Here is a 14,723-nt window from a genome sequence, read left to right as displayed (position 1 = left end):
TCCTGGGTGGCCACGGGGTGGCAGTGTATACCCACTTTTGGGTATGGAGGCACGATAATCATTTTTGTCTTTCCAGTATATCCTGTCCACCCCCACCCAGAGTAGAAAGTCTTAACTTCTCCAGGACACCTGACTTGTAGAGGCCCCCAGGGGTAGAGAGCAGACATACCCCCTGGTCGTGTCTGAGGTGGGTGAGGCAAAAGAGGTGTGTAAGGTACACTCGTCCCAGGGACTCTGCATTTGCCTTCTTAAATTTTGCGCCTTGACACCTCACCTACCTCACCTTCTCTGAGGTTGAGTAAGATCCAGGCCACTCTCACTTCTTAGGCCTCCTGATATATCAAAAGTGGAAGGAACATGGTTATAAGAATTGTAGATTCTAAAAACTCAAATTTCTAGTGAACAAAATACAGAAGACTACATGTATGGCCATTTGGAAACAACATCAAAAGTTTATAAATTTCTGGGGTGCCTGAGTGGCTCAGTCAGTTGAGGGTTGAGTGTCTGACTTCAGCTCAGGTCACGATCTCACAGTTCGTGAGTTCGAGCCCCACATCAGGCTCTGGGCTGATCGCCCAGAACCTAGATTCTGCTTCGGATTCTGTGTTTCCCTCTGTCTGCCCCTCCGTTGCTTGCAGTCTGTCTCTTGCATTGTCTCGAAAATAAATAAACGTTAAAAAAAATTGTTTTTAAGTTTATAAATTTCTTACTCTGAGTGAATGTGAGGCCCAGGCAAGATGACCATTCCAACACCCCATTCGCACCATCATGTTGGCCATGACAGAATTTGGCCGAGGCCTCATTGACAACAATGCAAAGCCAAACCTCCAAGGATTTCTCCCACCCTGTAACCCAGTTCTCCCTCTATGCTCAGAGCCCACATCTATCAGAAATGCCCAGGGGCGCCTGGGTGGCTCAGTCGGTTAAGCGTCTGACTTCGGCTCAGGTCATGATCTCACAGTTTGTGAGTTCGAGCCCCGCATCGGGCTCTGTGCTGACAGCTTGGAGCCTGGAGCCTGCTTAGATTCTGTGTCTCCCTCTCTCTCTGACCCTCCCCCCTTTCATGCTCTCTGTCTCAAAAATAAATAAAAAAAAATTGAAAAAAAAAAAAAAAAAAAGAAATGCCCTGGAAGCTTCCCTTATAATCTCCCCCTTCCCTTCCACATAAGACTCTGCTTCCAGGCTCCTCCCTGTCTCAGCTACTAGGTCCAGTGGCTATTTCTTAACTTTCATTTGAAACACTCTTAAAACACTCTTGGCTTCTAGGACACTACTCTTCCTAAAATTGCCTCCTTTGCTTGATCTTTCTTATCTCCAGCCTTTGACTTCCCAAGATTTAATTCTCAAACTTCTCTGTCTATACCCTTCCCAGGAGTTCTTAGCCATTCATGACTTTAAATACCATCTATGTGCCTTTTTTGAAAATAGTTTTATTGAGGGGTACCTGGGTGGCTCAGTTGGTTAGCATCTGACTTCAGCTCGGGTCATGATCTCAACAGTTCATGGGTTCGAGCCTCACATCCGGCTCTCTACTGTCAGCCTGGAGCCTGGATTCTGAGTCTCCCTATTTTTCTGCCCCTCCCCTGCTCATGCTCTGTCTTTCTCTGTCCCTCAATAATAAAAAAGTTTTATTGAAATATAGTTAGTATAACATAAATTACTTAAAGGTGTACAATATAATGATTTGATCTATGTATGGTGAAATGATTACCACAATAAGTTAACATCCATCACCTCACAGTTACAGATTCTTTTTTTCTTGAGATGAGAACTTTAAAGATCTCTCAACAACTTTCCAATGTACAATATAGTATTTAATGTACTAATATACTACTAATGTAGTATAAGAGCACTAAGCTTCACATTACATCCCCAGGACTTATTTATAACTGGAAGTTTATGCCCCTTGGCCACCTTTCTCATTCCTCCATTCCACCTCTACCTGCCCATACCCCCTGCCTCTGGCAACTCTTAATCTGTTCTCTATTTCTATGAGTTTGGGTTTTTTTTAGATTTCACATATAAGTGAGAACATACAGTATTTTGTCTTCATCTTGACTTGCTTCACTTAGCATAATGCCCACAAGGATGAATGGATTAAAAAAGTACATACATACATGTGCTGGGATATCATGCAACCATAAAAAAGGAAACCCTACCACTTACAACAACATGGATGGACCTCAAGGACCATCTGTACATCTTGAATCCTAGTTTGTTTGGGTTTTTTTAGCTTTTTAATGTTTATTTATTTTGAGAGAGAGACACACAGCGAGCAGGGGAGGGGCAGAAAGAAAGGGAGACACAGAATCTGAAGCAGGCTTCAGGCTCTGAGCTGTCAGTACAGGGCCCGATGTGGGGCTCAAACTCACAAACTGTGAGATCATGACCTGAGCCAAAGTCGGACACTCAACCGACTGAGCCACCCAGGCACCCCTTGACTCCTAGTTTTTTATCTTAGCCTAAACCTTTCAGCACCAGATTCAGATATCTGACTGCCTCCCTCTCCCCTGTCTAATTGGCATCTCAAACTTAAAATGGCCATGCAAACTGATTTCTCTCCCAAACCAACACATCTTACAGTCTTTACTGTCTGAGTTAAAGGTACCTACATTTACTCAGCTGCCAAAAACCTTGGAGTCATCATAGATACCTTTCTTTTTTTGAGATTTTATTTTTAAGTAAAAGTACACCAGCCAGGCTCCCCATCTTGGATATCTTTCATTCTCACATCGAGAGAATGAGAATGAGAATCCAAGCCATCAACAGATCCTGTCAGTTTTATCTTAAAAACATATCCAGAATCTACCTATGTCTTAACACTTCCATTGCTACCACCTGGTCCAAGCCATCATCACTTGCCTGGATTACTGCAATAGCCTCCTAATTGATCTTCATGCTTATATCCTGTGTGGAGTATTCTCTACACAGTAGCCAGAGTCAAGACTTCTACTTTCTGCTCAGACATTTCTTTGTTGTTTTGTTTTGTTTTGTTTCCTTTGCTCAGACGTTTTCAATGGTTTCCATCTCATTTAGTCCTTTCACTGCCTCCAGGAACCTACTCCCAAGGCCCTTGTTACCTATGGACCAAACATCCAACCATTTACCCCAGCCACCCCAATTTAGCTCAGTGGCTTCCTTGCTTTCCTTCTGACACATCAAGCAAACTTCCATCTCAGGATGTTCGTACCTGCTATTCTGGCTGCAGAGCTCTTCCCTAGGTATTCCTATGGCTCTCTTCCTCCCCTCCTTCAATTCTTGCTTCTTCCCCTAACATTTCTGTAATAGCAGCCTCCCTCCCTCTCTTTCTCTCTCTCTCTCTCTCTCTCTCTCTCTCTCTCTCTCTCTGTGTGTGTGTGTGTGTGTGTGTGTGTGTGTGTGTTTAGGTAGGTTCCATGCCCAATGTGGGGATCAAATTCACAACCCTGAGATCAAGAGTCACATGCTCTACCAACTGAACCAGCCAGCCACACCCCCTCCTTCTGTGGTGGTTTTAAAGTAACTCCATAAAATTTTTGATAATCCTTGGGATGCTTGGGTGGCCCAGTCAGTTAAGTGTCCAGCTCTTGATAAGGGCTCAGGTCATGATCTCGTGACCTAACAGCGCAGAGCCCACTTGGGATTCCCTCTCTCCCTCTGTCTCTGCCCCTCCCCTCACTTGCTCTCTCTCTAAATAAATAAATAAACATTTTTTAAAATTAAAAAAAAAAGTATATATCTCCCTTAAGAAGTGAAGACTAATTCCCTTCCCCTTGAATGTGGGTTGGATATTCATGTAATTTTAACAAATACATGGCAGAAGTGACTATGTAATTTCTAAGACTAGACCAAAAAAGCATTGCTGCCTCCTTTGGTCTCTCTTGGGTCACTCTCTCTGGGAGAAACCAACTGCCATGTAGGGAGGACCCTCAGGCAGGAGATCCTTTCCTATGGAGAGGTCCACCTGGGGAGAACAGCCTCCTACCAACAGCCATGTGAGTGAGTCATCTTGGAAGTGGATCCTCCAGTCCCAGTCAAGCCTTCATGTGACTGTAGCTACAGCCAACATTTATACTACAACCTCATGAGAGGCAGTGAGCCAGAACCATCCAACTAAGCCACTATCAAATTCCTGATCCACAGAATTGTGAGAAAATAAATGTTGTTTTAAGCTTGCTAAGTTTGAGTGTAATTTACTATGAATACATAACATCCATCCATCTCTTTCTATTCCCCTCAACCCAGATTTATTTTTCCCCATTTTAATTATCACCATCTGATACATTATGTATTTCCCCACTGGAATTATACCATTATAATAAAGACTTTGTTTTATTTACTCCTATTTCCAACAATGTCTTGCACAAAGTAGCTGCTTGGTAAATATATGTTGGATCAATGGAGATCTAGATCTGTCTTTGTCTCTGTGAGGTATAGAATCAGATGGGAGCTAAGTGAGGGTATGAGAGACATCCTTTCTTCTTCACAGATGAAGAGAGAGATAAACCAGGTCCAGTCAAGCTTCTTGCTTCCCCTCAACCCTTCCCAGTTGTAACCCTCCTGGTCTGGACCCCCAAGATAGGTTTACTATGCTTGATTAATGATTGATTCCTTTCTTTGGGTGAAGCTGCTCAGTCCCTTACCCCTCTCCTCCTCTGCCCCTTGTGAAGCAATCTCCAAAACTCCCAGAACTAGAATTTCTCCAAGCCAGTTCCTACCTTTCCAAGAAGAATCTTACCATCTATCTCTCTCCAGGCACCTCCTGTTCTCTGAGCACTGAAGGGGAAATGGGTGTATGGGGAGCAAGCTGGCCATATGAGTTCTGCAGAGCTCTACCCTCTGCCAGGAGCCCCTAGGGCATGTTTGCCATGGCGTATTCAGATTCTCCCCTCTAGGCCCAGAGGAAGGGGCTTGATGCTTTCCAGGAGTATTCACACCACCCAAAGCCACTGGAGAGGGAGCATCAGTACTGAGGACAGTTGGATGACCAAGGCTTCTTGGGGGATTGGGGTCTGACTGGCTGTCAGGTCTGAAATCTGAGCAGAACACTGGAGTGAGCCAAAGTTATGAGCAGTACTGAGCTTCAGTATGGCCAGAGGTGGGCCAAAGAGAACAAGGACTTAGTGCCACAGTGGAATGTGGGTCAGGGACAAGTGTGGAGGATAGAGACAAGGAACGCAGAGGGGTGGGGCTCCTGGGTGGTTCAGTTGGTTTAGCGTCTGACCCTTGATTTTGGCTCAGGTCATGATCTCAAGGTTTGTGGGATCGAGCCCCAAGTTGGGCTCTGCGCTGACAGTGCAGAGCCTGCTTGGGATTCTTTCTCTCCCCTCTCTCTGCCCCTCCCCTGCTCTCTCGCTCTCTCTCTTCCTCTCAAAATGAATAAAAATAAACTTAAAACAAAAAAAATTTTTTTTAACTTAAAAAAAAAAAGAGCAGAGGGGTGTCACCTACCACAAGAATCTGGTGAGAAGAGCTAGTGGTCCAGACCGGGGCAAGCTGGGTCTGAGAGGAGGGGACTGACTGGGGGAGGAGAAAGTAGGCAAAAGTCACACCTGAATTTCTGCCTCCTAGAGGAATCTTGGCCCTGGGAACAGTGCACCTCACTAAGTATGAGGTCAAGAGATGGCCCCTGGTACTGGGTGTGATATAGCCAAGTTTCATACTCATGCCAGGTGTCACCCCGACAGATACGGGTTGTTTTGTTCATTCATTTGGTAGGTCCACCCCCTTGGGCACAGGAAGCAACTGAGGAATGTATGAGGGTTCCTATGAGGAATGGGGTCCAGGCTGCTGAGAGAAGAAATTGTGGCCTGCTACTCAGGACAGTGGCAAAAGAAAATAAGAAATAAGAAATATGCATCTGGGGGATAACTAGAGTTAGGGTGGACCTGGAGTAGTTGGCTGAGTGGTCTAGAGATACAGACTGGAGTCACACACACAGGGTTGAGGATGTGCAAAATTCTAATCACTGTTGAAATGTGGTATGAGTACCAGAGGTTCATAATACTATTCACCATTCTTGTGTATATGTTTGAAAATTTCCATAATAGAAGGTCACAAGAGATTAAAAAGAAAAAAGTGTGACTATGTATCTGCATGTGGTATGTGTGTACCCTGCCATGGATGTGGACTCAGTTCAGAGACCTCTGAGTGCCAGAGTGCAGACATGGGAGTCCACCACCATGGGCACGTATTGCACAAAGTGCAACCTCCCTGCGGTTGGGGACAGCACTTGTGCAGGGCAGGGGGAGAAGCATTTGCTCTGTGCAGACCCTCCATATTCATCTCAGTATCTTGCAGAGTGATTCCCCTTTCATGATCACAACCTGCCGAGGCCATTGGCGCTGTAGTGTCTATGTTACCAAGTATGTGAGACAGGGCAGCTGTGTGCCCGAACTTGTGACAGTATGTGTTGGTGTGTGAACACGGCTGTTCGTGTGTGAATGCCAGGCACTGAGTGTGGATGTGGGGGGCACGACTTGTGGGTGTGGCGGGGCCCTGGTCCAGAGTCCAACGGTGTTAGACTCCTCACTCTCCTTCGAACGATTCCTGGCAGCTCTCCAGCGCCCCCTCCTCCCGTTCTGGCAGTGTGGAGGGGGAACACCTGTTGGGGGGCTGGGAGCGGCAGAGCCCCGGGGGGCCTCTCCCCCCGCGCCCACGCCCGCCCTGCCCCTCTCCGGTCCCGCCCCCGCGGCCGCCGCCAGCAGAGCGGCGCGTGAGCGCACCGCGGCCAGAAGGGCGCACCGCTGCGGGAGCGCACGGCTGGGGACCCCGCGCAGGGAGCAGAGCCGAGGTAGGGGCTGCCCGAGAGGCGGGCAGAGCAGAGGGAACGCCGTGGAGACGCCGGGGGCACCGGGGCGCGCCAGGCTGGTGAGTGCGGCCGCGGGCCGTGGGGAGCCAGTGAGCGGGTGTCGAGACCCAGCGGTCCTCAGCCCGCCCGGTCCGGGGCTCTGCCCCTCGCCACCCTCCGTCCTCGCTGCCCCTCAGTGCTAGCCCTCTGCGTTCTCTGCCCCGTCTCTCCGTCTGTTTTTCCCTGCCTCAGTCTCTGACTCCCTCTATTTGCTGTCTCGCCTTGTTTCTTTCTAATCTCTCTTCTCTCTTCAGTCTCTGTCTCCTGCTGCGTCGGTCTTTCCCTCTCTCTCTGAACCACTGTCTGTTTGTCTCTCTCCATCTCTGTCCCTGTCTCTCTCTCTGGACTACCTGTCACTCAGGTCTTGATATTTATCTCTTACTCCTCTCTCTGTCTCTTACCTTCCCTATCTACCCAATATCTCTATCAATCTCATCTCTCCCCACCTCTGTCTCTCTGTTCTTATCTCTGCCTGATTATCTCTGTCTGTCCCCACCTATCTCTCATTGTCTCTCTGTCCCATCTCCATTTCTCTTTCCGTATCTCTCCTGTCATTGTCTCTCTTTCTGATCTCGCTTGCTCACTCTCTCTCCTCTCCTGTCCTCTCTGTTTCTTGGTCCTTGTCACCCTCTCTGATCTGCTCAGTCTTTACCTGTCCTCTGTCAATATCCATTTCTGTTTCTTTGGGTCTGGTCTCTTGTCTCTCCTGCTGTTTCTACCTCTGTCTCTGTCAATGTCTGGGAAATCTATCTTTTTGCCTTTTTTCCTATGGCCCCCTGCACTTCCTTGAATCAGTAACCACCTCCTCTTGTGCTGGGGGTTGTGGGGGCAGCAGGGCCCAACACTCATAATTCCCACCCCCACAGGCGGCCCTTTCCTCGGGGCCCCGCCTGGTGCCAGCCCCCCCACCAGCGGGGGGACTGCGCCTGGAAGCTGTAATGGAGGCCCTGCAGAGGCAGCAGGCAGCCCGACTGGCCCAAGGGGTGGGGCCATTGGCCCCTCAACGCCCATTGCCACCACCACTACCTCCCTTGCCTGGCCCTCGGACCCTGCAGGCCCCTGAAAGGGCCTTGGGGGAGGTTGGGACTGAAGAAGAGGAGGATGCAGAAGAGGATGAGGAAGGGGAGGAAGCCGGGGCAGAGGAGGAGGCAGCCGAGGAAAGCCGTCCAGGGACCCAGGGCCCCAGCTCACCTTCAAGTCAACCCCCTGGACCTCATCCCCATGAATGGACCTACGAGGAACAGTTCAAGCAGGTAGGACCCCCTACATGTCTGGCCCCCTCCCCTTCCTCCTCTCTGGGCAAAAGCAAAGCCAGGTGATTCGTAGCCCATCCACCCCCACTGCCCTCTGCAGGATGGAAAAACAGAGACACGGAGACCTGGAGAGAGACAGTGGGAGGACTGTAAGATAGATAGTGACAGGGAAGCAGAAAGAGACCTCCAGAGACATGGAAAGAAGTGCATAGACACACACTGAAAGGTGTAGGAGACGCCCAGAAATGTGGAGGCATGACAGACTGGAGGCTTTTGGTGAGGCTAGAAGGGAAAGTGGGGGGGGGGGGCGGTGTAGGAGCTTCAAGAATTCTTTTCAGGGAATGGGATCTGGGGAATGGGGATTCCAGTGCCAGCACCATCTTACCCTACCTTCTCACACATCAAGTCACAAGGTCATATTCCAGCAACCAGTGGGGGTTTCCTGGGCTGCATATTTCTGTCTCTGGAAGCAGAATGGAGGTTGCCACTCCTTTCGCAAGCTGATACCCTCATCTCTTCCCTGTCACATTGCCCCCATCCAAATCCTCTCCCTGGCCTGAGTTCTATGGGTGACAGTTCCTAGCCTGTGATGGCCACACTATAGCCGCAGTGTGACTAAAGGGCTCCTGTACAGATGGGAGTGACAAGATCTTACTCTGAGAGTTTTAATTTGAGGTTCTTCTCTCTGTGGAACCCATCTGGATGTTATTCTAAGGCACTACTTCAGGCTGTCACTATGAATGTGTTATAAAGGGCTCTGACTCCAGGTGTGCTATTCTGGTGATGTTACTCTGAGGATGTTGGTCTTGGGGACTTTTCCCAAAAGTGTTAATTTGCGGCTAGTACTCTGTGGCATTAATGTAAAACTTGGAGTGTTACTCGGTGCTCTGTTGCTCTAGTGACTGTTTCTTTTGGGTATAATTCTGGGGATTATTACTTGGGAGAGCATATGTATTATTTTTGGGGATCCATCTAAGACTTTGGGCTTAGTTCTTCTGGGGAGTATAGGTCTAAAGTGGATCTCTGGGTTTTGTTTTTTTGTTTGTTTGTTTTTAATTCTGAGAGTTCTTAGTGGGGAATGGAGTGTTACCTATTGGTATTACTCAGGGACTGTTATTCTGGGTAAATGACTGTTAGTTACTCCAGGGCTTGTTTCTGCTGGGTGGTATTTGGGAGGTGATACTGGAGATGGGGCTCCAGGTGACTGGGATGACCTCTGGGTCTTTCAAGTTCTGACCCTGCAGGTCCTGGGTGGGGTAGGGCCATTACCTCTGTGGCAGCTTCTGTAGTGGGTAGGTCACTGCCCCTGGAAACAGGCCAGAAGTGGGGCTGAGGGGCCCCAGGTGTCAATCCAAGAGATTCCGAGCATCTACTCTGCCTGAACAATGGGTTAGAGGCATCTCAGTCCCTCATCCCCAGCCATGGCACACAGAGATGTGAAAAGCAAGAAGCCCTTGCAAGAATAAACAAGCGTAAATGAGCAAGCACCTCAGAGACATCTGTCAGCTTCCTCAGTATAGAACACAGTCCCAGCCTGACTTCCTTCCTGGGGATCTTTGCATGCCCTGGAGGGCAGGCTAAGCCTCCTAAGCTACCTTTAGTCCACTATTCCCCAGAGGGATGGTTTGAGCTTCCCAGGGCACCCCTGGCCAGTGGATCTCCGGTCTCTGTGTGTGTTAGGAAAAAGTGCCCCTCCCTGCACCCAGGGGGAGAGAGTCTAATGCCAGGGAGTCCACATTTCAGACCCTACTCACCCCTTTAGCTGAGAACCCTTATTCAGGATTTAACCTGAGTTGGGGTCCCAGGGGGAGGGGGGGAAGTCAGTGGAGCTGAAAAATGACCTCAGTCCTTCCCCAGCTGTACGAGCTTGATGCAGACCCCAAGAGGAAGGAATTTCTGGATGACCTGTTTAGCTTCATGCAGAAGAGGGGTGAGTGGGATGATGTAAGGGAAGGACCCCCACCTACCAGTTTTGAAGAAGGGAGACCCCAGGGTTTAGTCCCCAGGTTGGCTCCTCTCTGCAGAGGCCTGAGCTTGGCAACACCTAGCCTTTGGGCCCTCGATGGCGTCTTTAACCTCTGACCCTGCCCCCCTCCTCCACCCAGGGATTAATTAGTGGCCAGCCCACTGGCAGGTTAATGAGTGTGGGATCAATTGGGAGGGTGGGAGGGGAAATGGTTGGGGGCTGGCCTGGGGGGTTCCCAGGATTGGGGGGTTGGGAATGCCTTGTTCCTCTTTCAGTGGCCCTTCGTCCAGCCTTGTCTCTCCTCAGTTTCCCCTTGCTTCAGGCAGGGGACATCCAATATGCTCTACAGCAGAAAGGACTGGGATTAGACTGAAGGAAGGACTTCTAAACGGTAGGCTGGGGGCCATGTGAGTTGGGGTTGTGGAGGAGGAGGAATTCCTTTCCAGGAATCTCAGAGATAGAAGAAAATGCAAGGGTCCAGGAGGAGATCAGGGTCGGCGGCAGTCCATCACTTAGGCTTCTCCCCAGATTCATGGGTCCGAAGACTGACTCATTATCTCTCTCTACAAAGCTAATTAACTCACTCGGAGCTTGGCCTGATAAGCCACTAATTAACTGGCTGCACTGCACCCCCCTCCCTTAGTGCAGCTGCTGGTCAAAGTCCCTCAGCTCCCACCACAGGCCCAGCACCCCTTTTGGGATCCTTTCTAACCAGGGACCCTCAGTGGGGTCCCAGGTCTTTTTGGTCCCCAGGGAGGCCCAGTCATTCTGGCCCCAGTGTCCCCTCCCTGACCCTCCCTGGGAGGTCTCCCTTCCACTGGGGAAAGTGGGGTAGAGTGGTCTGAGCAGATCCCAGCATTCCCTCCATCACCCTCAGGATGGGAGCTCTGCCTCCCTCTGGTCCTTGCCTCCCTCTGCTCCCTGTGCGGGAGGGGGAGGGTGTGGGGGGGGCGGGGGGGAGGAGGTCCCGTGGGACCGATAATTTCCCCACATTAATCAGGCCGCAGCTAATTGTTCGGGTCCAAAGGAGGCGGCGGAAGGGGACGGGATCGGTAAAGAATTAACTGGGGCCCATCGCTCAGAGCAGACAGGCCCCTTTGTCAGGACTGGCCGGCGGGGGCGGCGCGAGCTACGGAGTTGGCGAGCCGGAGTTGGCGAGCCGAGGCGGGGGCTGCTGCTTCTCCCATCCGCCACTTCCGCCATCCCCCAGTCTCTGGCAGCCACCCCGGGGCCGCTGCTTAGGGGAGTTCAGCTCTTCAGCACTGTCAGGAAGTCCTTACTACGGTCTACCCTAGGGGTTGGCAAACTAAAGCCGGCTGGCCAAATCTAGCCGCCTGAGAGATAAGCATGGTTTTTACATTTTTAAATAGTGAAAAAAATTAAAAGACGAATAAAATTTCAGAACGTGTGAAATTCGAATTTCAGAGGCTGTAAATAAAGTTTTTATTGGAACACAGCCGGGCCCATTCCTTTAAATATCCTCCATAGCTGCTTTCAAGCTACAATGGCAGAGTGGAGTAGTTCTGAAGGGGAGGTTTGGCCCTCAAAATCTGTAATATTTACTGTCTGGACCTTAACAGAAGAAGTTTGCCGACCCCTGATCTAGCTTCCTGTCCTTCCTGCTACAAGCCAGATCTTGGGAGCTCTGTGGGCTCCGCCTGGAATCCCCCTTATCCCTCCCTCCCTCTTCCCTTTTCTCTGAGATCCCGTCCTGTACACTGGCCTCCAGGCAACCGACTCCTTCAGTCCTTGAGGATGTCCGCAGACAGGTTCTTAGTCCTAGTATTCTGACTCTCTGCCTACCTCTCACCAGGGACGCCAGTGAACCGCGTGCCCATCATGGCGAAGCAGGTGCTGGACCTGTACGCGCTGTTTCGCCTGGTGACAGCCAAAGGCGGCCTGGTGGAAGTCATCAACCGCAAGGTGTGGCGGGAGGTCACGCGCGGCCTCAGCCTGCCCACCACCATCACGTCGGCAGCCTTCACCCTACGCACCCAGTGAGGCCAGGCGCGCGAGCGGAGGGGGCAAGGAGCGGGAAAGGGGTCGCAGGACGTGGAGGGCCCAGGGGCGGGCGTTTCATTGTGGGACTTGATCAGTGGGATCCAGCCTCCCATCTACCCCGCCTCGTCCGTCCGCCCCTAGGTACATGAAGTACCTGTACCCGTACGAGTGCGAGACGCGGGCGCTCAGCTCCCCAGGGGAGCTCCAGGCAGCCATCGACAGCAACCGGCGGGAGGGCCGTCGTCAGGCTTACACCGCCGCCCCGCTCTACGGCTTAGCTGGGCCTACACCTCGGGGTACTCCCGGCCAAGTCTCCGTTCCTGGCCCCGCCCCGCCCACACCCAGCCCACGCCCTGCCCAGGGCTCCGCCTCCGGCCTGCCTGCTCACGCCTGCGCGCAGCTGAGCCCGAGCCCCATTAAGAAAGGTGTGAGGGGACAGGGTCTGAGATTTGGGTGTCTGTGAGACCTGGGGGTGCGCTGAGATACAGAGAACACTAAAGTGTGGGGAGTCTGAAGTCTGAGAGGCATTGAAGTCTGTAGTAAGGACTGACAGGGCACTGAGGTTTGCTGCACGCGAAGGTTTAGGGGTCCTCAGGTTTGAGGGTCAGTGAAACCGTAGAAGGTCTGGGGTACGGGTTACTGCGGTGTGGGCCTGAAGCTCGGGAAAAGGTCCTTTATCTAGAGGAACTCCATTCCACATCTGTCCACCTAGGGCTCCTATTGGCATGTAGTTTTTGCCTCCTGTGGTCTGTATTATTTAATAACTGAGCACAAGGAAAGGCCCTAATTGTCTTGGACCAACCTAGACATGTATATATTGGCCCTTTGGGCTCTCCAGCTTCAGAGCCTCAGGCTGAGACTCTGGATGGGAGGGAAAATTGAACTTGGTGCTTGAGCTTGGGTGACTTCCCTTCACCCCAGCCCTAGGGGGAGAACCAAATGCAGAGGCAGAGTTGGTTGGGCCATGGGAGTTGACTGACCTGTTCTTCCAGAGGAAAGCGGAATTCCAACCCCTCGACTGGCACTGCCTGTGGGCCTGGCTTTGGGACCTGCAAGGGAGAAGTTGGCACCAGAGGAGCCCCCAGAGAAGAGGGCTGTGCTGATGGGGCACATGGACCCACCTCGACCTGGAGCTCCCCCTAGTTTCCTGCCCCGTGGCAAGGTTCCCCTGAGGGGTGAGCAGGGGCTTGTTGCTGAGAGGGCTTCGGGCCTATACACTGAGGGAGGACAGACCCATCACCTAATAGGTGTTGGAGGTGGGACAGATAAATCCCTCAATAGACAACTGTGTGATTATAGGTGTGGGGCTGAAGTGGAATGGGGGCTGTCTGTAAGGATGGAGGGGGGAGCTTGAAAGTCTCAAGTCTGATTCTCCAAAATGTGACTTCCCTGTCCCTCCTGGACAGAAGAGCGGCTGGATGGGCCTCTCAATCTGGCAGGCAGTGGTATCAGCAGTATCAACATGGCCCTAGAGATCAACGGGGTGGTCTACACTGGTATGGGTACTGCAGGCTGTCTACACTGGCATGAGGTCAGGGGTATTTGCTCTGGCATGGGGATTTTAGATTTTCTCAGCTAGCATGAGGTTCAGAGATATCCAAACTTGCATGGGTAATGTGGGGTTCATGGGATTGCTACAATGGCATGGGTTAAGGGTGTCTACAATGGCATGGGGTCTAAGGCATGACCTCTCTGGCATGGATACCATGGGATGTCTGCCTTGTCATGGACCTATGTATCAGTGTAAATATTTCTTGTTTACCTGTTTGAGGGTATCTATATTGCCATAGGAGTCTCTAACTGACCTAAGGAGCTTGTCCACATTGGTTTGTGGCAGGGATATGTGTGTGGTGTTGTAACAATCAGGACACTGACTTTTGTTTTCCTCTTCTGTTTCTGTGCCTACCTCCTCCTGCCTGTGTTTTCCCTCCACCACCTCCTCACCCCTTTATCAGGTGTCCTCTTTGCTCGCCGCCAGCCTGTGCCAGCTTCCCAGGGCCCAACCAACCCTGTACCCCCACTCCCTACAGGGCCACCTTCCAGCACTTCACCCTGAGAACTCCCACTCAGAATTAAGAGTCCCAGCCCCAATGCTGAGTGGGGCCTCCCTCACCTTGATTCTTCTAGGGCACCCAGTCTAGGACCCAGCCCTGGGAGATGACACCCCCACCCCCACCCATCCATGCCCTGTGGACTTGAAGCCAAAGAGTTTTCTTTTGATGTTACATCTACCTCATTGTAAAGGGAGAGCACCTCCTCCCTGACCAACTCCAGCAGCATCTACCAAAGAGTTCTGCCCTCCCTAACCCCCATCATTTCCTCATGTGCCTCCCTGTGTCAGTGTCATCTCTAGGACCCCACCTCTTCAAATCAGACCTGCTTCTCCTCAGAAGCCAGGTGAAGGGTTAGGTTGGGGTGTTGTGAAGGAGATATCCCTCAGGTCACATCTGAATAATAAAGCTGCAGTCCCTCTCTCTCCGGTGCCTCTTCTTGTTTGGGTCTGGGGGTTGGGAGGAATTATGTGGTATACACAGGTTGTTTTTGGGCCAGGGGTTCTCAAGAGGGGAAGACAGAATAGCAAAGGGCCGTGAAAGTAGTGGGGCTGGGTTTCATGATTCAGACTGCCTGGATTCAAATCCTGATTCTGCTACTATAGTGCGGAGTGGCCTTGGGC

The 14,723-nt window shown here is 51.1% G+C and overlaps 1 protein-coding gene across 2 annotated transcripts; it reads left to right on the top strand.

Annotated features, from left to right (window-relative positions):
- The first annotated feature begins 7,767 nt into the window (after nucleotides 1-7,767).
- ARID3C (AT-rich interaction domain 3C) lies at nucleotides 7,768-14,508 on the top strand. Of its 2 annotated transcripts, XM_030293948.1 has the most exons (7): nucleotides 7,768-8,082; nucleotides 9,940-10,012; nucleotides 11,862-12,045; nucleotides 12,191-12,474; nucleotides 13,042-13,224; nucleotides 13,456-13,545; nucleotides 14,005-14,508. In XM_030293948.1, the coding sequence occupies exons 1-7, from the start codon at nucleotides 7,768-7,770 to the stop codon at nucleotides 14,103-14,105; spliced, it is 1,230 nt and encodes a 409-aa protein (XP_030149808.1). In that variant the 3' UTR covers nucleotides 14,106-14,508. The 2 variants fall into 2 exon arrangements, with proteins under 2 accessions (XP_030149808.1, XP_030149809.1); XM_030293949.1 differs by lacking the exon at nucleotides 13,042-13,224.
- The last annotated feature ends 215 nt before the right edge of the window (nucleotides 14,509-14,723 follow it).

Source organism: Lynx canadensis, chromosome D4 (genome assembly GCF_007474595.2).
Source record: "Lynx canadensis isolate LIC74 chromosome D4, mLynCan4.pri.v2, whole genome shotgun sequence".
Taxonomy (NCBI): domain Eukaryota; kingdom Metazoa; phylum Chordata; class Mammalia; order Carnivora; family Felidae; genus Lynx; species Lynx canadensis.
Note: the sequence above shows the minus strand (reverse complement) of the source record. Positions and strands in the feature narration are given on the sequence as shown.